General features: G+C 42.8%; 1 protein-coding gene across 2 annotated transcripts in view; it reads right to left on the reverse strand.

Annotated features, from left to right (window-relative positions):
- Window positions 1–27,813, reverse strand: part of LOC141112248 (phospholipase A and acyltransferase 2-like) — a 96,031-nt gene that overhangs the window by 16,880 nt on the left and 51,338 nt on the right. Inside the window, exons 1-4 of one of the 2 annotated variants that reach the window (XM_073604877.1) lie at window positions 17,437–17,592; window positions 17,038–17,138; window positions 4,818–4,917; window positions 3,871–4,130 (exon numbers count right to left, since the gene is read on the reverse strand). In XM_073604877.1, the coding sequence (XP_073460978.1) occupies window positions 3,871–4,130; window positions 4,818–4,917; window positions 17,038–17,052 (375 nt within the window). In that variant the 5' untranslated portion in view covers window positions 17,053–17,138; window positions 17,437–17,592. Of the gene's footprint in view, window positions 1–3,870; window positions 4,131–4,817; window positions 4,918–17,037; window positions 17,139–17,436; window positions 17,593–27,813 lie in introns of those variants that run through there. The other variant, XM_073604878.1, reaches the window with a different exon arrangement.

The following is a 27,813-nucleotide window of genomic DNA, read 5'->3' on the forward strand; positions in this document are numbered from 1 at the left end:
TAGGTTTAGCTGAACACTGTGAGGAGGACGCACCACACTAACTTGTAGTTTTAGCTGAACACTGTGAGCAGGACGCACTGCACTAACTTGTAGCTTTAGATGAACACTGTGCAGAGATCTCACTGCACTAACTTGTAGTTTTAGCTGAACACTGTGAGCAGGACGCACTACACTAACTTGTAGCTTTAGATGAACACTGTGCAGAGGTCTCACTACACTAACTTGTAGTTTTAGCTGAACACTGTGAGCAGGACGCACTACACTAACTTGTAGTTTTAGCTGAACACTGTGAGCAGGACGCACTACACTAACTTGTAGTTTTAGCTGAACACTGTGAGCAGGACGCACTACACTAACTTGTAGCTTTAGATAAACACTGTGCAGAGCTCGCAAAAAATTAACTTGTAGGTTTAGCTGAACACTGTGAGGAGGACACACCACACTAACTTGTAGTTTTAGCTGAACACTGTGAGCAGGACGCACTGCACTAACTTGTAGCTTTAGATGAACACTGTGCAGAGGTCTCACTACACTAACTTGTAGTTTTAGCTGAACACTGTGAGCAGGACGCACTACACTAACGTGTAGCTTTAGATGAACACTGTGCAGAGGTCTCACTACACTAACTTGTAGTTTTAGCTGAACACTGTGAGCAGGACGCACTACACTAACTTGTAGCTTTAGGTGAACACTGTGCAGAGCTCACAAAAAAATAACTTGTAGGTTTAGCTGAACACTGTGAGGAGGACGCACCACACTAACTTGTAGTTTTAGCTGAACACTGTGAGCAGAACGCACTACACTAACTTGTAGATTTAGATGAACACTGTGCAGAGGTCTCACTACACTAATTTGTAGTTTTAGCTGAACACTGTGAGCAGGACGCACTGCACTAACTGTAAATAGTCTAGCTGCCTGACTGTGGTACTAATAGGATCAAAAGAACACCAGCAATTTTCTTCAGGTAGCTGTAAATACTGTAACAAGACAAGCCTGCCTGTCAGTAGGAAGATAACAGGAACGGATCTAGCTAAACTGAATACAGTGTATATATATATATATATATATATATATATATATATATATGCAACACCTGGGATGCATATATATATACACAATACACTGTAAGTGCAGGTAACTCACTGATTGTCCTGCCTAATCTAGCTAACTCAAATGAAATGACACTGTCTCTCTGTCTATCTATGTATCTCAACGCCGGAACACACACTACACAGGGCCACCGTGCAGGCGGCCTTATATAGTGTGGGGCATGTTCTAAACCCCCTGAGCCATAATTGGCCAAAGCCACCCTGGCTTTGGCCAATTACAGCTCTCTCTACCGACGGCGCTGTGATTGGCCAAGCATGCGGGTCATAGTGCATGCTTGGCCAATCATCAGCCAGCAATGCACTGCGCTGCCGCAGTGAATTATGGGCCGTGATGCGCCACACGAATTTGGCGCGAACGGCCCATAACGTTCGGAATTCGGCGAACGACCGAACAGCCAATGTTCGAGTCAAACATGGGTTCGACTCGAACACGAAGCTCATCCCTACTTGCAACTTACACTTCCCTCTATAGGGTGGCTACACTGCATTACAGCGTTTCCCTGGAATGTAGCCACCCTTATCTGTGTGCAGACATGCACAGGTGACACAGCCTTCTCATTGACTACATTACTCCTCGTCATGATTTGCTATTGGCACATTGCATTACAATGCGCCCAGGAAAAAAAATAATCACTTTGTGTAAAGCATTAAGGTTTAGATAAGATGTATTCAGGTTTGCACACAGAGAATTAGCACACTGGCAAAATTCTCATTCTCGTTAAATTATGACACTGTGCTTGTTATGCATTATTTGATATTTCCAAAGTAAATGCAGATGCCAAACCACATTAATCAGCCATAGAACTACCCCTATCTGTTACACAGGCCCCTCCCCCTTTTCATTAACCACAGCACCACCACCACCATCAGTCAGTCATAGTGCCTCTCTCCATTTACAATACCTCCCTATCTGTTACATTGCCCCCATCTAGCCATCAGTTACCCTGTGTCACAGCCTCCTTCTGCAGCAACTGTCCCCTGCCAACATCAATCACAGCAGCCCCTTCCTCTAATCAGTTACAGTTGCCTTTACTCTAAGTCACCATGCTGCCTTCATCGACCAGAGATTCCTCTAGTGAAATCTTCCATCAGTTACAAATAAAAGTGTACCCCTCTACCCACCACACAGTGCACACATTTTTTTACTTACATACACCACCAGTTGACCTATAACAACTGTATACCAGTAGATGCAGACTTATCATCAGCCAGCCTTAGTCCCTGGATATCGGCAGGCCAGCTGGTGCTGTATTCTGACAACATTGTCATTTGGTATATGACCATGTTCAACCAATGCTACGTCACTACTGATACAATTTTGTACTGTTTGCACTTGAGACTTAGCCCCATTCACACATGAGCGTAGCATTTCCAGGCAGAAAATCGCGCAATTTTACCGCGTTTTTGTACAGGTCAAAAGGTCACCAATGTAAAAAGCAGAAAAACGCCCAAATCTGCCTAAAAGAAAAGTTCCAGAACTTGTTTGAGCTTCAGGCATTTTGGAGCTTCTGACAATAATAATAATAATAATAATAAAGTGTAGTGCTAAAATGTGATGTATCAAAACCCATATAAACCTTAGGTAACAGTGATACTAAAAATAAAACCCATAAAGTCAATTATTAAACATGTATACATAAAAAATCACTTAAAACTTTGTGAAAATCGTGCAAGGGAAAGATATTAAATATAATAAATAGTCCCAGTCTATATACTTGGTGGTATAAAATTCATCGATGGAAACCACTGATGTGAGGAATCGCTTCAAGAACTGGGATAAGTGAATGTAGGAAAACACCACAACCGTGTGAAGGGGATGCGTACCGAATCGTTTGGACACGTCGGAGCTTCCCGACGTGTTACGTCTCCAAGGACAATGTCTGGGGTAACACCCCAGACGATGGCCCTGGAGACGAAACGCGTGACACCCCAGACAATGTCCTTGGAGGCGAAACGCGTCGGGAAGGTCTCCACCGCTGCCTATTGATTTTACACAAGCACTGTTTTCATCTTCAATCATTCCGTATAAGAGGTTATGGGCCTTATGTCTCCACCCTGCTGAGAACTGAGAATCCCCGGCCTAGGATATTGATCCAGAGTCCATCCACCTCACTACAAACTTGGGATACTGATCCAGAGTCCATCTACCTTACTACAAGCCTGTTTGGCATGCAAAGCATATGCTCCGACGTGTCCAAACGATTCGGTAAGCCTCCCCTTCACACGGTGGTGGTGTTTTCCTACATTCCTTATCCCAGCTCTTGAAGCGATTCCTCACATCAGTGGTTTCCATCAATGAATTTTATACCACCAAGTATATAGACTGGGACTATTTATTATATTTAATATCTTTCCCTTGCACGATTTTCACAAAGTCTTTAAGTGATTTTTTATGTATACATGTTTAATAATTGACTTTATGGGTTTTATTTTTAGTATCACTGTTACCTAAGGTTTATATGGGTTTTGATACATCACATTTTAGCGCTACACTTTATTATTTTGTATGTACATTTACCATTTATCCAATTTGGTGTGTTAGCTGCTAACGTTGTGAGAAGCGCAGAATTATTTATTTACAGTTTTGGACCTCCTGACTTGAGGCGTTTTGGAGCTTCTGGCTTGAGGCGTTTTGGAGTGGAGATGTGAACCATCTCCATAGAGAATAATAGATTTTTTCCCCTCCAGCGTTTTGTAGCTTCAAACTTCAAGCTAAAAAACGCTCAGGTTTGAATGGGGCCTTACAGTTCTTACATCATACCTGCTCAGAGACGCAGTCTCCATATCGTAGTTCTGTAACAAAATGTTCGCAGTTGGCACTGGTGACACTATATGGCATTATCTGTCCCAATTGCTGCAGTGCTGCTTGCACCACCTTTTCTGAGGGGTACGGACTCATCTTCTGATCAAATTTATTATTCACTCTGTAATTGCAGCCACGTGCAATATCTTCCAGGTGATCTTTTCTCACCACTGCAGAGCCACCAAGAGCTGATGACAAGCTTGACCAGCCTTCTTGATCTAAGGACACAAAATGAAAGGATAATTCATTTTGTAAATGTTTTTCTTCTAGATCAACATGTTTTTCATTTAAATGCTTGTAGTTTCAAGGTTGGCACATACAGGCAATTCTGTTACTGAAAAAATGATGTGCTGATAAAATCGCCCATGTCTGTTCTAGTGCCTGCACTATCACAATATTTCTTCCTAAATGAAAAAACTGGAAAATGCTGCTAATTAATCGAAGAATTTTGAATAAGATGAAAAATCTTTTTTTGATGATGAAACACGCTCACAATCACAGTTACCTTTTATGCGGCTCAGCTTTTGGAATGAATGCTTGAATCCATTGCATCACGGAATATAATTTGTCATGTACAAGGTACGTCACACTTATACTTTGAAGACTTTACCATAGCTATTCTGCTTCAGGTAAGCCTCCTAATCTCATTACTCACTTTCCCCCTAACAATTTATGCTCCTTCACTTAATGCTCTTGCAAACTCTTATCCCATTATCACCACTTCTCCATCCAGTTTTGTGCATTCCACAAACGGGCCTTTTTCTAGAAAGGGAAATACCAACATACGCTTTCCCACCAGAATCAGTGTTCTCTCTTGCTCTTTATGGTAGCTGTCCCAGTTGGGGTGCATCTTTGCATGTCCCTAGGTTAAAAGCCAACCCTACGTATCAGAAATTAATGTCTACCTGTGAGATGGACAACATAGCCATTCCCTACGTATATTCCCCAGTGCTGGTACAAAGGCCGGAAAAATTCAATCAGGTCTCCCAGCTGAGGTGGTGGACCCTATAAAAAAGAAGAAATTGTTAACAGCGTATAATGTTGACCAGGCCGTTTAAATTTATTGTTGTCTTTAATTTATTGTATTGTTTTTGCCAGCACTGGAAAACCACTTCTTTAACTGAAAAGCTCCACTCACTTGCAGTCCTAATACAGTCCTAATTGTTTCTGCTACTATAGAGACTAAAGATGGCTACAAATTATACAATTTTTTTGTTCAATTTCCTTTAGATTTACCTATAACTATGTAGTGCAAGGTGACCCAATGCAAACTTAGTGTGCCGCTCAGGCTCTGTTAAACGGGGTATGTATAGATTTTTGAGCATCCGCCACTGGGAGTGCTGGTGCTGGATGGAGTTCCTCCCAGCTCCCGCTATGGCTCATACAGAAGAATGGGATCCCTGTAGCTGCCCATCCGTGTAGTCTCTAGAATTGTAAAAGTGGCAACCTCAGCCTGGTCTCCAGCCAGGCCACGCCCCCAATGTGTTTTGCCCCGCCCCTATGAGCTTAGTCACGGAGATCCCAGACGTGTGGGGGAGTATTTAAGCATCATCAGCAGTCACTCAGGTGTGCAGAGGGCTGACAGGTGTGTGTGAGTGTTATGTTCATAGTTATATGTGAAAAGAAGTGTTGTAATTCATCCATTTTTAATTAAACACTTCTGTTCATTCTGGTGTAAAGGGGGATTCTGATGTAAAGGGGAACTCTGGTTTCAGGGAGGCTCTGGGAACCCTAAATTAAGGGGGGACCTCTGATATAAGATGTAACGCTGTGGAATTTGATGTAAGGAGAATGCTGTGGACTCTGATGTAAGAAGGGAATGCTGGGGAGAATATGATTTAAGGGAAACACTGGGGATTCTGATGTAAGAAGGAACTCTGGGAACCCTGATGAAAAGGGGAATGCTGAGGACTCTGATATAAGGGGGTTCATCCTGACTGCCGCACTCTATATGTTGTTTTCTATGTTACTCCTGACCTACTCTATACATTATGTTGTGAATTACATAGTCCTTACCAAGGTGTCCATTGTCTCAACAGTTGCTGGTTTTTGATTATGTTTTTCGTTAAGGTCGGCTCAGTCAGCCCTTTTTGTGTGCACAAAAGCATATGTAATGTAAATGTTTATGCCACTTGTGGTACAGTAATTAGGAGTATTTTGTGGGTACAAGGACTGTTATATGTGTGTAGTATATATAGTGACTAGCCTTTATTCTGTTTATTGACCCCCCTTTAATTTTAAGAGGGAAGTTTCAGGAAAAAAAACGTACATTTTAAATAAAGAATTTTGAAGCAAAATAAGGGTCAGTGCCCATCAATGCAGCCTTATCAGTGCCAATCAATGCAGCATCGCCAATGACCATCATTGCAGCCTGATCAGTGCCCATCATTGCAGCCTGATCAGTGCCCATCTGCAGCCTTGCCCATCATTGCAGCATGATCAGTGCCCATCTGCAGCCTTGCCCATCATTGCAGCATGATCAGTGCCCATCTGCAGCCTTGCCCATCATTGCAGCCTGATCAGTGCCCATCTGCAGTCTTGCCAATCATTCCAGTCTGATCAGTTCCAATCTGCAGCCTTGCCCATCATTGCAGCATGATCAGTGATCATCTGCAGCCTTACCCATCATTGCAGCCTTGCCCCTCTTTGCAGCATGATCAGTGCCCATCTGCAGTCTTGTCCCTCTTTGCAGCATGATCAATGTGCATCTGCAGACTTGGTTCTCCTGTGTACTTGGCTCAGCTCGCAGACCCGCCCCTTGGCCCGGCTCCTATGATGGACATAACACCGGTCCAATGGCGGGACACCAGTGGAATTACCATGGTTGCAAAGGTCGCACTTGTGACTGGGCCCTGGCATTCCACCACCAGGCTCAGAGGGAAGGGCCACGGCCGGGGGTCAGGGGGCCCTTCATGGTTTCTTGCATCGGGGCCCTGAAGGTTCTAGTTACGCCTCTGAATAGAAATGCCCATATTGGGGGAATGCAGATTTTGGCAGTGGATCTCAGCAATAGAGTATCATAGGTAAATAAGTAGATGGTTTCTGCTTTAATCTACCTCGAAATGACTTTATAAAATTCAGCAAATCTTACAATGTCTGAAGTAAACTTTGAATCAGTTTTAAGGCGCTTAGTCACACTGGCTATATTAATCATGTTAGTCAATGTAATTAGCTGTATTTGTTGGAGAAGAGAGTTTTAAGTACATGTATATGTATATATTTATATTTATATGTATACATGTATATTTTTACCTGACAATTTAACTTGAAATTCATGTTACTGTTATGTAAAGTTCTACCAAAAATCTCCCTTATTTGTGCAAAACTTTTTTTTTTCATTGGATTGAAATTGCTTTGATGTTCCATATAGGTAAGGTGAGCGTTGTGTCTATGCCCAGTCTTGAGGAAACCATCAATCAATACAAAATTATGGAGATACAATGAAACCAGTCCTTTATAAAGAGGCGCTAGAATGCCCAAACTGTTGAATGTGAATTGCTCTTAAACTGTAGGTAAAACCAAAACATTTTGTTTTGGAATGAGTGTGGAAGTTTTTTCTCTACAATGACGTTTGTGTCCCCACTAGGGTGATTTAGGCCTTGTTTAGATTTGGAGGAGGCCATCTGCCAACCCCCCCCCCCTTAAGCTGCAATAGACAATGGGGGGATGTTTAAATGCCACGGCTTCAATGCTTTGCGATGGCAGTTAAGTTGACCTGACGTGTAGCAATCAAACTCTACACATGCAAGTCATTGGGGAAGTGCCGCAAACGCCCCACATTGATTGATGGTGAAAATGGGGTTAAAACGGGGGGTAAGCAAAATCCTGCACAGAATATACTATAAGCCCCAACGCCTCCATCACATATACCTAACCTCATTGGCTGCTTGCTAGAGATGCTCTAGTATCCCTACTGGCTTCCTACATATTTTCTGGGATTGCCCACAGATTGAAGATTATTGGAGGGAGGTAACTCAACCCGTCCATGGATTGACTACTCTACCTATTCCTCTGACAATCAGTGTATGTCTCCTATGCCTTGTGGAACAGCTGGCGTTAGCTAAAGCAACCCGCACCCTAATAGGTATCCTATTTTACGCAAGGAAAGCCAAAGTACTAAAATGGAAGTCAGTCAACCCCCCCACCCTGTCATTGTGGAAAACATTAATTAATACAGTGATACCCCTCTACAAAGCAACATATTTATCCCGAGGATGCCCCAAAAAATATGAAAAAGTCTGGCACTTGTGGACAGACTCAGAGTCCACGACCGATGATCAGCCTGTTGGGGACTGCCCTGGTTAGATACCCTTAATAACTACCTGGCCCTGTTGAGTGTTGGGGTTCAGGCCCCAGACAAGTGAGTGGTGGTGTTAGTCCAGAGGTCGAGTGATCATACTCGACCCTAGCTGTTCTCATAACGTCCGGCTCAGACAGATAAGAGGCATGAGAAGTCCTACAGGAATAGATATCTTCTACCATGTGAAAACTGGGTACTAGATATGTGGTTGTTTTAGTTTTAGCTATAGTTAAATATGTTTAGTTTTGAGATACACGGTGAGTTGTACGCTGTTATGCACATGGCTATGTGCACCATTTGGCCGGGGTATGCCCCAATGGGCCTGTTTTGTACCTCCACAGTGAAACTTTTCAATAAAAAGAATTTCAAAAGAAAAAAAACAGGTGGTAGGAGGCGTCTCATCACTTCCTTGCCGCATATCAGTAGCCTCTAGAGTACAATCTGGAAGCGGATTGGGCTTCAGAGGCAAGGAAGATTCAGACACACATTCATTTTGTTTTGTCATAATCATTATGTTACAATGATTAGTTTTTAGAATGATTTGCTATTTTGGGAGAGTATATATTAATTTTTCCGAATTGATTCATATTTTTGGAAGTTTTTTTTCCGGAAGATTGATTATATTCATTTTAACATGTTAATTTGTTATTTCAGGAGATTAGTCATTCATATATAACGAAAAAATTCATGATTCGTTTTTTTTTTTTTCAGGCGATCTGTTGAACTGTCTAATGACAATTACAAATTTACTTTGAATCAAAAATTTACTTATTTTACTTTATTGCACAAGCAGTGCAGCCAGTCAGGCAGCACTACCACAAGGCATCATTCCTGCACAATTTATAATACCAATTATTTCCCCATTCCCAACTGACTTTGTATGTTGGGCTGCGCACATGCAAATTAAACTAATGGTCTTAACCCCAATACAAAAAGAATCTTATTAGAATATTCACGCTATGCTCACTATAATAAAAACGAATGAATCTGAATCAATTCGGATCATTTGTTATGTCATTACAATATTTTGGACGATTCAAACATTAACAAAAGGCCCAAACTATTGCATATTGTCATCCAAATGAAACTAATAAATACAAATAAATTTGCTGTTTGCAGCTGTTTGCAGTTGAAATTCGTTACTATTGTGATTCAGAGATTTGAATTTATCAGCATCATGCAAATTTTGTCCGAATTTCAATTAGTGACAAAACAAATCACAGATGTCTAGTCTCTGGTACAAAAGGTGATGGGAAATCAAATATTTTGGAGTTGTCACAGGACCAGGTTTACAAACTTGGTTTACAACTAGGAATGAGCTTCGAGTCGAACTCATGTTCGACTCGAACATTGGCTGTTCGCAAGTTCGCCGAACAGCGAACAATTTGGGGTGTTCGCGGCAAATTCGAATGCTGCGGAACACCCTTTAAAAGTCTATGGGAGACCTCAAAAGTGCTAATTTTAAAGGCTTATATCTAAGTTATTGTCATAAAAAGTGTTTGGGGACCTGGGTCCTGCCCCAGGGGACATGGATCAATGCAAAAAAAAGTTTTAAAAACTTTCAGGAGCAGTGATTTTAATAATGCTTAAAGTCAAACAATAAAAGTGTAATATCCCTTTAAATTTCGTAGCTGGGGGTGTCTATAGTATGCCTGTAAAGGTTTCCCAAAGGTTTCCCATGTTAGAATGACATTTCAAAGGAATACTCGCGGCTATTGCATTGCCGGTCCGACAATACACATAAAAGTTCATTGATAAAAACGGCATGGGAATTCCACAGGGGAACCCCGAACCAAAATAATAAAAAAAAAATGACGTGGGGGTCCCCTTAAATTCCATACGGTCTGGTATGGATTTTAAGGGGAACGCCGTGCCAAAATTTTAAAAAAACGGCGTGGGGTTCCCCCAAAAATTAGCACTTTTGATTATTCATGTTCGTGTCCCATAGACTTTAACGGTGTTCGCGTGTTCGAACAAACTTTTTTCCTGTTCACATGTTCTGGTGCGAACCGAACAGGGGGGTGTTCGGCTCATCCCTATTTACAACCAAGTTGAATTATTTTTACTAAGGAGTTTTTATAAATAGAGAAAATAAAACATTTAGGGCTCATGTACACACAGACTAAGTTGACTGCTGGCTGCGGGAAAACGCAAAACGCAGCAAAATCACAGAGTGATTTTACTGTGATTTTGCCGCGTTTTTCAGCCGGCGGTCAAAACATTCCTATCCTGTACACGATTATTCTGCCTTCAGGAGAGGGGGGTTGAACCTCTCCTAACCACAGCAGCTTCCAAACTCAGGTAAAAGCATATGTGTGCATGGACACAAAGGCTTTTATGAAGTTGAGTTTAGGAGCTTTGGCAAAAAAAATGCCAAAAGTTCCTAAACTCAAGTTTTGAAGCTGTAGTGTACATGAGCCCTAAGAAAAGCAAGGTGTTGACCAAACAGGTATAATCTCGTATATTCCCAGAGACCGAGAATTCTGATTGGTCACTATCAGGAACAATACACATTTCCTAATTATAAATAGCTTCATATATGTTCAGCAAAATAAGGTCTGCAAGGGTCATCTTCCAAGTCACTCCAATCCAGTAATTAGAATATTTTTAAGGCAGGATGCACACAGGCTTGTGAAAATAAGCAGCATTTTTTTCATCCAACAAAGAGATAGCAGCATGGGATCCTCATTAGAATCATAAAAGTGATTTATTCCATAAAAACAAATAGTACACTTACATGTTAAAATCTTGACAATCAGCATAGGTAGAGGATGAGAACTCCACAGGGCTGTCAGCAAAGCAATAGATTGAAAGACCCCAGAGCTATCAGTATGTATCAGCAGTTCCTATCTCTCTAGCCAGCTCAAGAGAGGTCAGATCATGTCAGCTGTCAAATTGGGTTCACTCCTCCTTTGTCAAAAATCTGCCCCTTTGGACTAGTGACCGGGTTTAAATAGTGGCAACTTGGACAGGGGGAGGGAGCAGAGCTCTGTATTATGTTAACAATGTAACAGCGCTATGTGACCAATGCTCTCAACAATCGCTTCCCGTATATACTATCTCAGTTAGAGAGTTTTCACTGCACAGATATGGATCCAAACCAGGTGTGAAGTGAGTGGTTGTCTCTGAGAGTAAAGAGCCCCTGGCTAATGCTGAATCATGCTGAAGGTAGATGAAAAAATCCGGACAGCCGCACATTATGAAGATATTGTCCAAAAGTATTTATTATAAAATCAGGATCATACAGGATGCCGTGGCAAAAAAGTACATACTATCTCAGTTAGTTCAGCTGTACGAGTGAAGAGGAGAGCGGTGTCTCTGGATGACAATATGACAGCGCTATGTGTGTGGCCGGCACTCGGATGGTACCACTACAATTAACGCTACCACACAGACCCAGAGAATAGGGAACTGTCCATGTGGTTCACTAACAATTTAGTGTGCCAGAACCAGCGGGGTGGTGGACTATCAATATGGCCAATTAACCCTTGGTGTGCCCTATCTAAGAAAGCAGAATATACATGGATTTAGAATGAAGATTAAATATAAGCATATATAAAAGATTAAACTGATAGTAAAGGCTTGTTGTTTTAAAAAAATAAATAATTAACAAACATGTCATACATGTCATACTTACCTACTCTGTGCAGTGGTTTTACACAGAGCAGCCCAGATCCTCCTCTTCTCGGCGGTGTTCCAGGCCCCTCCCTCCTGCCAAGTACCCCCACAGCAAGCAGCTTGTTGTGGGGGCACCCGAGCAGGTGCGCTCCCGAGCCAGTGCTCTACGTGTCCATTCACACACAGAGCCACGACTCGGCCCCGCCCCCTCTCTCTCCTCATTGGCTCACTAAAAAATATGAACTCCAAGAATTCTTTAACTGCTCCACAGAGTTTGTCCTTTACTGTCTAACATGTTCTTGCTGCCTATTATACAGTCAGGTCCATAAATATTGGGACATCAACACAATTCTAATCTTTTTGGCTCTATACACCACCACAATGGATTTGAAATGAAACAAACAAGATGTGCTTTAGCTGCAGACTTTCAGCTTTACATTGAAGGGATTTACATCCAAATCAGGTGAACGGTGTAGGAATTACAACAGTTTGTATATGTACCTCCCACTTTTTAAGGGACCAAAAGTAATGGGACAGATTAACAATCACCCATCAAACTTTCACTTTTTAATACTTGGTTGCAAATCCTTTGCAGTCAATTACAGCATGAAGTCTGGAACGCATAGACATCACCATACGCTGGGTTTCATCCCTGGTGGTGCTCTGCCAGGCCTCTACTGCAACTGCCTTCAGTTCCTGCTTGTTCTTGGGGCATTTTCCCTTCAGTTTTGTCTTCAGCAAGTGAAATGCATGCTCAATCGGATTCAGGTCAGGTGATTGACTTGTCCATTGCATAACATTCCACTTCTTTCCCTTAAAAAACTCTTTGGTTGCTTTCGCAGTATGCTTCGGGTCATTGTCCATCTGCACTGTGAAGCACCGTCCAATGAGTTCTGAAGCATTTTGCTGAATATGAGCAGATAATATTGCCCGAAAACACTTCAGAATTCCTCCTGCTGCTTTTGTCAGCAGTCACATCATCAATAAATACAAGAGGACCAGTTCCATTGGCAGCCATACATGCCCACGCCATGACACTACCACCACCATTCTTCACTGATGAGGTGGTATGCTTTGGATCATGAGCAATTCCTTTCCTTCTCCATACTCTTCTCTTCCCATCACTCTGGTACAAGTTGATCTTGGTCTCATCTGTCCATAGGATGTTGTTCCAGAACTGTGAAGTCTTTTTTAGATGTTGTTTGGCAAACTCTAATCTGGCCTTCCTGTTTTTGAGGCTCACCAATGGTTTACATCTTGTGGTGAACCCTCTGTATTCACTCTGGTGAAGTCTTCTCTTGATTGTTGACTTTGACACACACATACACCTACCTCCTGGAGAGTGTTCTTGATCTGGCCAACTGTTGTGAAGGGTGTTTTCTTCACCAGGGAAAGAATTCTTCGGTCATCCACCACAGTTATTTTCAGTGGTCTTCCGAGTCTTTTGGTGTTACTGAGCTCACCGATGCATTCTGTCTTTTTAAGGATGTTCCAAACAGTTGATTTGGCCACACCTATTGTTTTTACTATCTCTCTGATGGGTTTGTTTTCTTTTTTAAGCCTAATGATGGCTTGCTTCACTGATAGTGACAGCTCTTTGGATCTCATATTGAGAGTTGACAGCAACAGATTCCAAATGCAAATAGCACACTTGAAATGAACTCTGGACCTTTTATCTGCTCCTTGTAAATGGGATAATGAGGGAATAACACACACCTGGCCATGGAACAGCTGAGCAGCCAATTGTCCCATTACTTTTGGTCCATTAAAAAGTGGGAGGCCCATATACAAACTGTTGTAATTCCTACACCGTTCACCTAATTTGGATGTAAATACCTTCAAATTAAAGCTGAAAGTCTGCAGTTAAAGCATATCTTGTTTGTTTAATTTCAAATCCATTGTGGTGGTGTATAGAGCCAAAAAGATTAGAATTGTGTCGATGTCCCAATATTTATGGACCTGACTGTATGTAGGTCACACAATTAGAACCATTAGGAAGAAATTTGAACCCACAGAAGACTCATTTGGGGAAATTTACTAAGACTGGTGCACACAGAATCTGGTGCAGCTGTGCATAGTAACCAGTCAGCTTCTAGGTTTTATTGTCAAAGCTTAATTGAACAAGCTGAGGTTAGAAGTTACAAAGTTTGGATTATAGAATCCATTTCTAATAGTAGATCTTTTGCTGAGAGATTCCAAAAGTTATATAACAGAAAAACTTTTTGGATTTTCACATTGGACACTTTGGCCCCAAAAGTGTTAAATGAGAAACTGGAGTTTCATATGATCCACTAATTCTGACTTCAGTACACCAAACACACTGACCACTGTCCTGTATCATACTGGGGCCCCCTCTTTTTTAGAGTTATAATTCTTCCTTTAAATTATGGTGTTTGTGTGGCTGTATATGTGAGTTGTTTCTTTTAATGGATGTGGATTTTAAATTACAATATTAACCCCCAGAAAATGAATAAACCTTTAGAAGATTCACTTATTTTAATATTATCATTTATTATGTATTTTGCGCATTTCTACTGCAACTTGATTTCCTGTTAATAAACCAATATAGGCTTCAGCTAAGAAAAGAAAATAAGTAGTAATATTTCCTTAGTGGAAGAACATCCTTCCAGTAAACTTAACAGGAAGACTATGAATAATGATACTGGATTTAACATATTACATTTTCTCTGGTAATCTCATAAATCAATTTTATCTATTTTTCATTTAATTCATTAATATTTAATACCAAACTGATGAATTTGAGTTTATAAATTAATTTGTATATGTATACTTACTGTATGTAATTTAAATTTTATTATGCATTTGTAATATATATTAATTAATTGATGGGGATTCATAGTCAATCTTTTATATATGCATTGTAGCAGAGCGTCTCAGAGAAAGCCGGGAAAAGTCCTTTTGGGGGTTTACACATCTCCCAGGCTCGTCTCATATACATTCAGGGATCTCTGATCCACAGTCCAGTTTGGCTCTTGGTCCTCTCTCCCGGGTCAATTTATACTCACCTGAGGCAGCCAGCTAGTGTTCTCATGCCTGGGGAACAGACAGGTGTCTGAGAGTGTTTTTTTACCACATGATCAGCTATGTCCAATCACAGCTGATCACGGATGTAAATAGAAGCCAGTTATCGGCACTCCTTTCCTCATGCTGACAGCATGAGGAAAGGAGGAGAAAAGGGCCGATAACCGGCTTCTCTAAAGGGGACATATACACTGATTATCAGTGTCCTGATTATCAGTGCAGTCCCTACAGTGCCTACCAGTGCTGCCAATCTGTGCCCACCAGTGCTGCCAATAAGTGCCCAATAGTGCTGCCAATTAGTGCCCATCAGTGCCTCCTCATCAGTGTCGCCTACCAGTGCCCATCAGGGTCGCCTACCAATGCCTATCAGTGCCCATCAGTGCCGCTGATCGGTGAAGCCTCATCAGTGCAGCCTATCAATGCCCATCAGTACTGCCTCATCAGTGCAGCCTCATCAGCGCACAACAGTGAAGTTGAAAAATTACCTGTTTGCCAAATGTTATATCAAACTATGAAAAAGCTTTTTGTTTTGTTTTTTTTAAATACCACCAAAAGAAAGCTCTATGTGTGTGAAAGAAAATGATAAAAATGTTGTTTGAGTACAGTGTAGCATGACCGCGCAATTGTCATTCAAAGTGCAACAGGGCTGGAAGCTGAAAATTGGCCTGGGCAGATAGGGGGAAAAAGTGCCCAGTAGGCAAGTGGTTAAACCCAGCCACTAGTCCAAAGGGGCAGGTTTTTAAAAAAGGAGGTGTGAACCGCTGAAACGCGTTACCACCCCCAGTACCGTCCCCCACTTCTCACAGACATGAAGGGGTTGCCACGAGGCAAACTGCTCCAGTGTAGGACACCAATTATTGGCATGCAATTTACCAGTTGTCATGATCTGATCTCTCCTGACCTGTCTAGAGAGATAGGAACTGCTGATACACACTGATAGCTCTGCGGTCTTTCCATCTATTGCTTTGCTGACAGCCCTGCGATGTTCTCATCCTTTACCTATGCTGATTGTCAAGATTTTAACATGTAAGTGTACTATTTGTTTTTATTGAATAAATCACTTTTATCATTCTAATGAGAATCCCGCGCTGCAATCTCTTTGTTTGAGCTCCTTGGATCTTCCCGGATCTTTCCTTGGCAAGCTGCAGGATCCTTGTGAATTAAAATTTACCTTTGTCTACATCACGCTGATGTCATAGACTGCTGATTGTTGAAACTGGACCTTGTAATGCGCTTTTTTGGTCTGTGATTTTTTTCATTTTTTTCATCCAGAATTTGCCAGAAAAAAAGGCTTTAAGGCTACAATATGTATGCACGTGTATACGCATTGCTTTTGCATGTATGGCATTTGAGCATAAATTCATTCTACTGCCTAGAATATTAATTTATTCTGGCCACTAGAAAACAGTCACTTGCATATACACACACATTTATGTGCGTTTAAATCTGTATGTGCATTTTTCTGCTCAACAGCTCCTCTTAGTGTTTTTTTTTTTTTCTGACTGTAAATGCTGCTCTTCAAATACTCCTGTAGACGCTTGTGTGCATGGTCACATAGGCTAACATAGAGGTGCTTTTACAGGAATAAAAACACTGAATGCCTGTATTTAGCAGCCTTTTTTAAGCTCCATGTTCATGAGGCCTAAAGCTTTTCAATGATATGTTGGCATTTTAATTTAAAAAATTGACGTTATTATTTCTGGGTAGATATAATATAAATCTCTTATCTATAAGGGGCTAATAAATGTCCACAAAAGCTTGAGAGGTACAATACTGTGTTTACATGGGCTCTGTGCAAGGTATTGCTCTGTGTTAGTATCTGTATTTTTTAACACAAAAGGGACTGACAGAAGCTGTGCAGTGTCCATCAATAAAATCATGTAAATAGGATTAACACTTTTCTGTAAATGTCAACATTTTGTAGTTAATGAGAGTGAAATGAAATAGCATTATACTTCTCTGGGACCCCTGAATCCTGACGGTATTATTCACATTTACTACTGTTGTGTTAGCTCTCATTTTTTCTGTGTCACTTTATTTTTGCCCTTCTTATGACCTGTTCCAACTTCAATGCTAGCCCCTGTGTGGGCAGAACTTTTGCATGGTAACCACTTGTTAAAACTGAATAAAAACAATTGAAACAGAAATAACATTATATAACTCACCGACATCAGTGGCATGACTTCTTGATGTTCTGCCTTTTTGTTATGCTGTCACAATCCTTCCCATCCTAGTCTAATTACTAGGCCACAGCTAGACGGTTGTGCTTAAAAATAAACATGATTATGTCAGAGCAGAGATGACCTACAGTACAGATCACACCCATACATGGATCCGTAAACAAAAAGGCACAGAGTGAGACAGCAGCACTAGCCAGAATGAAGGAAAAGCTGGGAGTGGAACATGTGAATAAGATCACCCAGAGTCTGATTTCATAATTACATTTACAGTATAACATATCAGCAGCCCATAAAATAGCAACACACAGATTGCAGTCCTTGGTGATATCAAGGGGATGCATGTAAGCAATCATCATTGAAATACATCTATACTCTCATAAATACCTTCCTCAGTGCTGGAGAGAGGGTGAGGTCCTGCTTCATTTGCGCGCTGAGATCTCTAGAGAAAACAGAGCCTGGCACCGGGCACATGACACCGCTCTGTGTACTCACAATGCACAACACACAAAGTCATGTTTTCAGAGCTAAGCAACAAGAGTAAAAAGGGCAGCTGTTATATAAAAATTTATTGTTTAAAGGGATAGTTCACATTTACCACAAAACTGCCCATGCAGATAAGGGGCATACGTAGTTAAAAACTGTGCAGCTCTGACTAAAGTTGAATAATGCCCTTGCTATAGGTGTAAGCCATTTACATACCTTATGATGCCTGACTAGAATGCTCCCAGGGCGTTGCTATTCCCTCTCAGGATGTTAAGTGGGACCTAGTCATTACTGCTAACCTCCACCATCACAGGAGTGAGTTCTCAAATGCTGAGCTCAGAGCTAATGCATCAAGGGAGAGAGTACTTGAGGGGGTTTGAATCTGAGAAAGAGCTCACTCCTGTGATGGTGGAGGTGAGCAGTGATGACTAGGCCTCACTTAGCAATGTCCTGGGAGTATTCCAATCAGGCTTCATAAGGTATGTAAATGGCCTACACCTATAGCAAGGGTACATTCATCTTTAGTCAGTTTGTTTTAATCTACAAACATCCCTTACCTGCATAGGCAGGTTTTTTGTAAAGGTGAGCTATCCTTTTACCCTAGATTCACACCTATGCATTTTTAGTGTGTTTTGCAGTTTGCAGAAACACACTACAGAACATTTAACATGGTTTCCTATGGTACACGTTCACATCTATGCGTTTTGCAGCAGGTGCATTTTTGGAATGGGTCGAGGACTATTTTTTTCACGTTTTGCGTGTAATAGACTTCAATGTAATCACACCAGAAATGCAAGTGTTGTGTCTGTGATGCGATTTTTGATGTGTTTTGCGGGTTTTTATTTCATGTTTAAACACTGTATGTATATAGCTGGTTGCTAAGGAGGGGGCCGGGAAGCCAGCCAGCCTCTGTGTCCTAACAACCAATGAGTCATCACCTGTCAGCAGGGTTCCCCGCTGACAGCTGAATGTAGAAAAAAATTGCCGGCAAAAGAAAATCACAAAAAAAACTGCACCCGGGGCTGTCTTCTCCCCATGCTGTCTTGTGCTGTCTTCCCCCCGAGCTGTCCTCTCCCCGTGCTGTCTTGTGCTCTCTTCTCCCCGAGCTGTCTTCTCCTTGTGCTGTCATCTCCTTGTGCTGTCTTCTTCCTTGCCGCCGGTTACCCGCTAAAACCAAAAAAAGGCCATTCTTCTTATGCCACGTACACACGAGCTGACTTTTCGACCGGACTGGTCCGGCGGACAATTCGACCACGTGTGGGCTTCATTGGACCTGCAGCAGACTTTTTCGGTCGAAAATCTGATGGACTTTAGATTTGGAACATGTTTCAAATCTTTCCGACAGACTCAAGTCCAGTCGAAAAGTACGCTCGTCTGTATGCTAGTCCGACGGACGAAAACTGACGCAAGGGCAGCTATTGGCTAATGGCTATCAACTACCTTATTTTAGTCCGGTCGTACGTCATCAGGTACAAATCCGTCGGACTTTGGTGTGATCGTGTGTAGGCAAGTCTGTTTGTTCGGAAGTCCGCCGAAGGTCCGTCGGATAGACTGTCGGACCAGTCCGGTTGAAAAGTCTGCTCGTGTGTACACGGCATAAGGCTGTCTTCCTCCGTTGTGTTGTCACCCGCTGTCTGGCATCTCTTAGCCATGGGGCGTGGCCATCCAGTGACGACACAAAAGCACCCTTGCCCACATGTTGAGGGTATGGTTCAGGAGGGGGGGGGGGGCTTGCTCGTCCCCTCCCTTTCCTGACCTGCCGGGCTGCAGGCTCGGATAAGGGTCTGGTATGGATTTTTGGGGGGCCCTACGCCATTTTTTTAAAATTCTGGCATGGGGGGTTGCCTCCGAATCCATACTAGACCCGAAGAGCCCAGTATGGACCTGGGGGGGGGCCCTATGCCGTTTTTGTTGCAACTTTTTTTTTTTCCCGGCAATTTGTTTTTTTCTACATTCAGCTGTCAGCGGGGAACCCCACTGACAGATGATGACTCCTCAGTTGTTAAGAACGTGGCTGAATTTATTGTTGCCACAAAAACAATATACGAAAACAGCCCCTCCGGCTACTTCCGGATTCCGTTGTGGTGTGTGTTTCAGTTTTATTGAGGGCAATGCAAATGGCCGCATTCGTGTAAATACAAGCGCAAATGTGCTTTTTGTGCGGGGAGTCATCCTGCCTCGTGATGTTTTAAAAAAGTATCTTCTGCGGCTGCACCTTCTCCTCGAGATCTTTTTCTCCAAAAGCGGACACGCCTGTGAATCTCATAAACATGCTTCCATGGCTTCAAATATGGCCAAATCAACGGATGGCGGCGGTCCTGTTGTTTGAAGGTTTCCGTGATGGTTTCCCATTGCCCATTTATCAAGGTTCGGGTTGTTTGATTTATAAGAATTTACCTTCGGTTAGGAGACATGTTGCAGTGGTTGCAGAAAAAATCTTCAAAGAAGTTCAGGAAGGTAGGGTGGCAGACCCATTTGCTTCCCCCCTCCCTTTGCCAATTTATTTAGGATGACACACCACCTTTTTTATCCTGTCGGTTCATCTCTGAATGATGACAGTGTCTGGTATTCCTCTTTCGATGATGCCTTGGTTAAGATCCGAAAATTGGGCCATAAAGCATTGCTAGCTAAGATGGATATTAAGTCCGCTTTCAGGCTTTTGCCGATTCATCCTACTGCATTTAATTCATTGGGGTTTTATTTTAACGATCATTGTTATTTTGACAAATGCCTACCTATGGGCTGCTTGTTATCGTGTCGTTATTTTGAGATGTTTTCGTTGTTTTTAGAATGGGTTGTGTATTATCAATCGAGTTCATCGAATTTGTTACGTTACTTGGATGATTTTCTTTTTTATGGGTCCTGCTGATTCTGATGAATGCCTTTATCTTTTTACTGAGTTTCAAATTGTTTGTCGTACGTTTGGTGTCCCTCTTGCCAAAGAAAAGTCTGTCCTTCCTACTACTTGCTTGGAATTTTTAGGAGTCACAGTCGACACAGATTTAATGCAATTTTGCTTGCCACCTGAAAAAATATCTAGACTTCTTCACCTAGTTGACTATGTTATCTCTAAACGTAAAGTGGTGCCGGAAATGTAACTGTTTTGAAACTGTTAAATCTATGAGTTTACTTCCGCTTTAAGCAAGAGAAATGCTTGTCAGTGACCCGGTAGACACTCTCTGCTCTTTCAAATCATAGTGTTGCTATGGCAACATAGGGGAGAAACCTCCAAAATGCATTGCCATAGCAACAGTATGACCTGGACATGGGAGGAGACAGTTCATAATAAATCTTGACAATGTGATCGCTGCATCTTCTGAGCAGCTTTCCTTTACATGCCGATCCCAGCTCTCCTTTGGAGTGTGTTTGCTGGGCCACTAACAATCACTAGGAGCACATTTTCTATTTGTTTATTACATTCTCTAACTATATTACAAGAAGTTGCTGCACACTGTCCTCACTATGTTTTTAGAATTGCTGGTCTGCTCAGCGATTGTTGGAGCTTCAAAACCTGTGTAAGGGCCCTTTCACATGTGTGGACCATTCAGATCCGCCTGTCAGTTTTTTCAGGCGGACCTGAACGGTCACTCCTTACATCTCTATGGAGCCACGGATGTCAGCGGTGACATGTCCGCTGACATCCGATCCGCTCCGCTAAATCCAGACGGGCAGAAACCCTATTTTCCATACGTCTGGCGGATCGGATCGGATGAAAACAGACAGGCGGTCCATTTTCTTCCGATCCCCCCATAGAGGAGAGCGGTGATCTGACAGGTCCATTTCTGTGCAGTGTGCAGATGGAGCGATCCCTGCTGAGCAAGTGGATGCCTGAATACGGATCCGTACATGTGAAAGGGGCCTTATATCTGTTATACATTGCAGTGTGCTGCTGTTGGACTTGTTCAGGGGGACAGTGCAGGGAAGGGGAGGATCTGTGCATACAATATCAAACTGCCTTTTTACACAATGCAGAGGATTAACCCCTTAGGTTCCACACTGAGAATAACAAGCATGCTTTACTGCACAGACTGATTTTACTGTTGTGGGTTTAGTAACACTTTAAATCTCACTGCTTTTTTCATCCATTACTTTTTTACTGTTTGGAAAAGTTTTGTTGTGCATTCTTCATAATTTTTTTTTCTTGTTTAGGAAGTTAGGAACACACTGGATTTCTGGCAGATCAATGGGTATTCTTCTGTACTTTTCTACATGTATTGCCAAAATGCACTGAATATGCACATTTTTATTTTTCCCTGACATACACTTTAATTCCTCATAGTATACATAATAGGGGCATGGCAGGGGTGTGGCCTTTGCCTACATACTTTATTCCAAAGCTAGGTATACACGTTCAGTTTTTTTTTTTTTCATTCAACCAGTGTGATGACAATGACAGCTGATCACACAATGTAAACAGAAGCCAGTTATCGGATATTTTTTTTCCTCACGCTGATGAAAGCTGATAACCGGTTTCTGTTAAAGGGATATTGGTCCCAACATTGCCGACCAATGCTGCTAATCAGTGCCCACCAGTGCCACCTATCAGTGCCCATCAGTACTGCTAATCAGTGCCACCTATCAGTGCCTCATCATCAGTGTCACTTATCAGTGCTGCCTATCAGTGCCACCTACCAGTGCCTATCAGTGCCCATCAGTCCCACCTATCAGTGCCACCTATCTCTGCCCATCAGTGCCGCTTATCAGTGCCACCTCTCAGTGCCCTTCAATGCCGCCTATCAGTGCCACCTATCACTGCAGCCTCATCAGTGCCACCTATCAGTGCTGCCTCATCAGTGCCTATCAGTGCCCGTCAGTGCAGCCTTATCAGCGCACATCAGTGGAGGTGAAAAATTGCCTGTTTGCAAAATTTTATAACAAACTATGAAAATTTTTTTTTTTTTGGTCTTTGTTTGTTTAGCAAAAAAAAAAAAAAACCCAGTCGTGATTAAATACCACCAAAAGAAAGTTATATTTGTTTGGAAAAAATATGATAAAAATTTCATATGGGTACAATGTTGCATAACTGCGCAATTGTCATTCAAATTGTGACAGCGCTGAAAGCTGAAAATTGGCCTGGGTAGGAAGGGGGTAAAGGTGCCCAGTAGGCACGTGGTTAAAGGATCACCTTTTGATAAAAAAAAGAAAAATGCACATGTTTTTGAAGGTAGAAAAAATAAGCATTTATTATTTCTTTTTATTGGGGGCTTGTAAAGCATTGCACTGCAATCAGACTATCAGTGTAAGCTGTCTGCTTGTACCTCATACAGGCAGGCAGTTACACACTGACAGGAAGCATCAAGGAACTAATTAGAGCGCTTTACAGCACCCTAGTAGTTCATTGTGAACAACAAGCCCACAGCCACAAAGGCTTGTAGTTCTCCCATTCACAGGACTCTCTGAATGAGAGACACGGCCAGGTGGGCGCAGACCTGCACAGCCACATCTTTTTTAAATTGTGACAGCAGGCACAGGGATAAGATCCCCGGTCTGCTGTCACAGTGGGGACACAGTGGGGGCGCAGGGGCAGCTGCAGCAGTAGCATGTTACATGAATATGGGTGTAACATGTCACATGTTATAAAAGGTGTACTTATCCTTTAACTGGTTATCAGATGTTGAGACAAGGCTTTTTTTCAGCGGGAAAGTGGAGGAACGCAGTTCCGCCACCTCCAGCACTGAAAGGGGTTCTCGGGTTTGCTGGATTGTCTATTGATGCTGGCTGCTAGGGGATCTATTGTTGCTGGGGGGGATCATTTGTTGCTGGGGTGGGCTATTGTTGCTGGTGGGGGTTCTAATTTTGCTGGGGGGATCTTATGTTTCTAGGGGTCAATTGTTGCTGGGAGGGATTTGCTGTTGAGGAAGGGATCTATTGTTGCTGCCCACTGGAGGGTCTATTGATGCTGGCCTGCTAGGGGATCTACTGTATTGTTGCTAGTGAAGGTTTATTGTTGTTGGAGAGATCTATTGTTGTTGGTGGATCTATTGTTGCTGGGGGGTTTCTGATGCTCAGGATGGGTCTATTGTTGTTGGCTGCAGATGATCGTGGTTGGTGGTGGTTAGGGGAAAAGACAAGGGGTGACTCGAATGGGGGGGGGGGGGGATTACCTGCACCTATTCTCTGAGAAACAAAGCTCTGTGTTGAGATATCAGTCTCACAGGGAATGGACTGAACTGATTTTTTTGATGCACAGTATATATAAAATAACAATGATGAGTCTATACTTTATTTTATGAAGATGAAAGCTCCCTGTATTAGAAGAGCATTTAATCTCATATCGTCAGCCTGTCTTTCCTGTCTTCCGTCTTCCAGCACTTCAGTCTACATCAGTGTCTTAGGTATTTGGCACTTTCTGGAGTGTCAGATACCTATGTATATTCTCTGTAGCTATGTGTGTGATTTTTTAGGGGGAAGGGGGAACTAGAAGCAGACATCCAAACTCTTAAACTTGCTAATAAAATATAACTTTTATTAACTTCTTTTAACTACTTGCTGACCAGCCCCATCGTTATGCGGCGCAAGGTTGGCTCCCCTGCGTGAATCGCCGTAGCTGTATCGATTTAAGGGCTATAGGGGACGGCGCGACGCCGGAGCCAATGCGCATGGCCGCGATGTCTGCTGGCGACCCATCTGCCTCAGGGAGCAAGAATGGGGATCTGTCAATGTAAACAGACAGATCACCGTTCTGTCAGGGAAGCAGAGAGATCTGCTGTTCCTAGTGATCATGAACAGCAATCTCTCTCTCTACTCCCTGTCAGTCCAGGGCCGATCCTACCCAGGGTGCGAAGGGTGCTTTGCACCCAGGCGCCTGCAGAGGTGGGGGCGCCGAAGAGCCAGAGTTCTCCCCTCCCTTCTTCTCTCCTTGTGAGTGTCCGTCCAGAACTCCAGTGTGAGCGTAGGGCAGCCGTCCAGCCTGGCAGTGCTCAGGGGAGGGGCGCTCCTCCTTCTGACACAAGGGTTCTAGTCAGTGGCTGCTGAAGTGCAGGAATGAATTCCTCACACTGGGATCCCGCACTGTCTCTACCAACTCAAGTTGGAATGCCTCCCCCTCCCATCTCTATCTCCGGCTGCACGAGAGAGAACTGAGGTGAGTCAGTGTGCTGTGTGTAGGAATGGCATCCCCTGCACACCTTTATATGTGCTCTGGGCTTCCCCTGCTAGGAGAGGTTTTTTGGCATGATAGATTACAATAGGATACACAGGCCCTGTCCCTTCCTGCACCTCAGCAGTCCATCTACAGATGTGATGTTTAATGAGATGTACTAAGAGCCCTTTCACACTGACAGTGCAGGGGCATCGGCGGTAATGCGCTGCTACTTTTAGTGGCGTTTTACCGTCGCTTTAGAGGTACATTTAACCCCTACTAAGGGTTCAAAGGCGCAACTGCGGAGGCGCTTTGCAGGCACTGCCCATTGATTTTAATGAGCAAGGGCGCTTTAGGAGTGGTGTATACATCGCTCCTAAAGCGCCTCAAAGAAGCAACTTGCAGGAATTTTTGGACGTCGTGCCAGTGCTCTGCTCCAGTGTGAAAGCATTCGGGCTCTCACACTGGGATTGCAGATAAGGCTTTTTCCAGGCGCTATTTTTAACACTAAAGCACCTGAAAAACGCCTCCAGTGTGAAAGGGTTCTAATGGACCATCTCCTGTACTATGTCTGCAGTAAGGATGAGCTCCAGCGTGTTCGCAAGCTGCACGTGCCGAGCCCACCAGGAACTCGGCACTGCACAGCGCTAATCACAAGCAGTGAGACATTTCCCAATGTGCGGCTGCAGAGATTGGGAAATGTCTCACTGCTTGTGATTAGCACAGCGCATTGCCGACTTCCAGGCGGGCTCTGCACCCGCAGCTTGCGAACATGCCAGAGCTCATCCTTATTCTGCAGTCTCTGATCATCTCTTGTATTATGTCTGCAGTCTCTAACCGTCTCCTATATCATGTCTGCAGTCTCTGATCATCTCCTGTACTATGTCTGCAGTCTCTGACCATCTCCTGTACTATGTCTGCAGTCTCTGATCATCTAGTGTACTATGTCTGCAGTCTCTGAGCATCTCCTGTACTATGTCTGCAGTCTCTGATCATCTCCTGTACTATGTCTGCAGTCTCTGATCATCTCCTGTACTATGTCTGCAGTCACTGATCATCTCCTGTATTATGTCTGCAGTCTCTGATCATCTCCTGTACTATGTCTGCAGTCTCTGATCATCTCCTGTACTATGTCTGCAGTCTCTGATCATCTCCTGTACTATGTCTGCAGTCTCTGATCATCTCCTGTACTATGTCTGCAGTCTCTGAGCATCTCCTGTACTATGTCTGCAGTCTCTGATCATCTCCTGTACTATGTCTGCAGTCTCTGACCATCTCCTGTATTATCTCTGCAGTCTCTGACCATCTCCTGTACTATGTCTGCAGTCTCTGATCATCTAGTGTACTATGTCTGCAGTCTCTGATCATCTCCTGTACTATGTCTGCAGTCTCTGATCATCTAGTGTACTATGTCTGCAGTCTCTGAGCATCTCCTGTACTATGTCTGCAGTCTCTGACCATCTCCTGTACTATGTTTGCAGTCTCTGATCATCTAGTGTACTATGTCTGCAGTCTCTGATCATCTCCTGTACTATGTCTGCAGTCTCTGAGCATCTCCTGTACTATGTCTGCAGTCTCTGATCATCTCCTGTACTATGTCTGCAGTCTCTGATCATCTCCTGTACTATGTCTGCAGTCTCTGATCATCTCCTGTACTATGTCTGCAGTCTCTGAGCATCTCCTGTACTATGTCTGCAGTCTCTGATCATCTCCAGTACTATGTCTGCAGTCTCTGATCATCTCCTGTACTATGTCTGCAGTCTCTGATCATCTCCTGTATTATCTCTGCAGTCTCTGATCATCTCCTGTATCATGTCAGTAGTATTTCTGGGGGCTCTTTCTAACAGACTCTCTAACAGAAGCGCTCTCTGTCTCCATCAGAGAGGCCCCCCCTTCAGGTCCCAATAAAGTACTCTTGCTTCTCTTCCTGTATTTTGTTTATTGTACCTGTAAGGATCCCAGGGTAATGAAGACTTTGTGGTGGAGCATCTCTGTGGTTGAGTCGTTGCCATAGAAATATTTGTAAAGGGGAGGAGTTACTAAAATGACCACGCCCATGTGGGGGCGCCAGAAATATTTCTGCACCCAGGCGCCTGTGACCCTAGGATCGGCCCTGTGTCAGTCCACTCCCCCCACAGTTAGAAACACCTCCCTAGGACACACTTAACCCCTTGATCGCCCCCCCCCCCCTCTAGTGTTAACCCCTTCCCTGCCAGTGACATTTATACAGTAATCAGTGGCTATTTTTAGCTCTGATCACTGTATAAATGTCATTGGTCCCAAAAAAGTATCAAAGGTGTCTGATCTGTCCGCCGCAATGCCGCAGTCCTGCTAAAAATCGCTGATCACCGCTATTACTAGTAAAAAAAATAAAAAATAATATTAAAAATAATAATAAAATAATAATAAAAAAAATTATGCCATAAATATATCCCCTATTTTGTAGATGCTATAACTTTTGCACAAACCAATCAAAATATACTTATTGCGATTTTTTTTTTTTTTTACCAAAAATATGTAGAATATTTCTTATAGCAAAAAGTTAAAAATATAGTTTTTTTTTTCAAAATTGTCGCTCTTTTTTTGTTTAGAGCGCAAAAAATAAAAAGGTGATCAAATACCACCAAAAGAAAGCTCTATTTGTGGGGAAAAAAGGACATCAATTTTGTTTGGGTACAGCATCGCACGACCACGCAACTGTCAGTTAAAGCAACGCAAAAAATGGCCTGGTCAGGAAGTGGGTAAATCCTTCTGTGGCTGAAGTGGTTAAACCACATTTATTTATTGTTTTCAATTTTTTCATACCTGTATAGACTTTTCATGTCACACAAATTAGGAAGTTACAGCGAGGTGCAGTGGACCTATGCAGCCTCAATCACTATTCGGCAACCCTAATGAAAAGCTTGAGGGTCTATGTATACTTTCACATTGCGGTAACACAGTTAAAGCGGTGTTCCAGCCGAAATTTTACTTTTTAGATAAAAATACCCGTATAATCCTCATGCTTAATATATTCTAGTAAAGGTGTGCTGTAAACTAAGGTCCGTTTTTTATTTTTGCAACATTGTTTTCTTACTTTTGTAAGTCCCAGCAGGCCGTGGCCATCTCATGTGTGGGCATCTGAGGCTAGACTGTATCTCTTCCTGTATTCCATGCATGCTGGTTACCCAGCCCTTACCCCCCACCCCTTCAACCTC

Source organism: Aquarana catesbeiana, linkage group LG11 (genome assembly GCF_042186555.1).
Source record: "Aquarana catesbeiana isolate 2022-GZ linkage group LG11, ASM4218655v1, whole genome shotgun sequence".
NCBI lineage: Eukaryota > Metazoa > Chordata > Amphibia > Anura > Ranidae > Aquarana > Aquarana catesbeiana.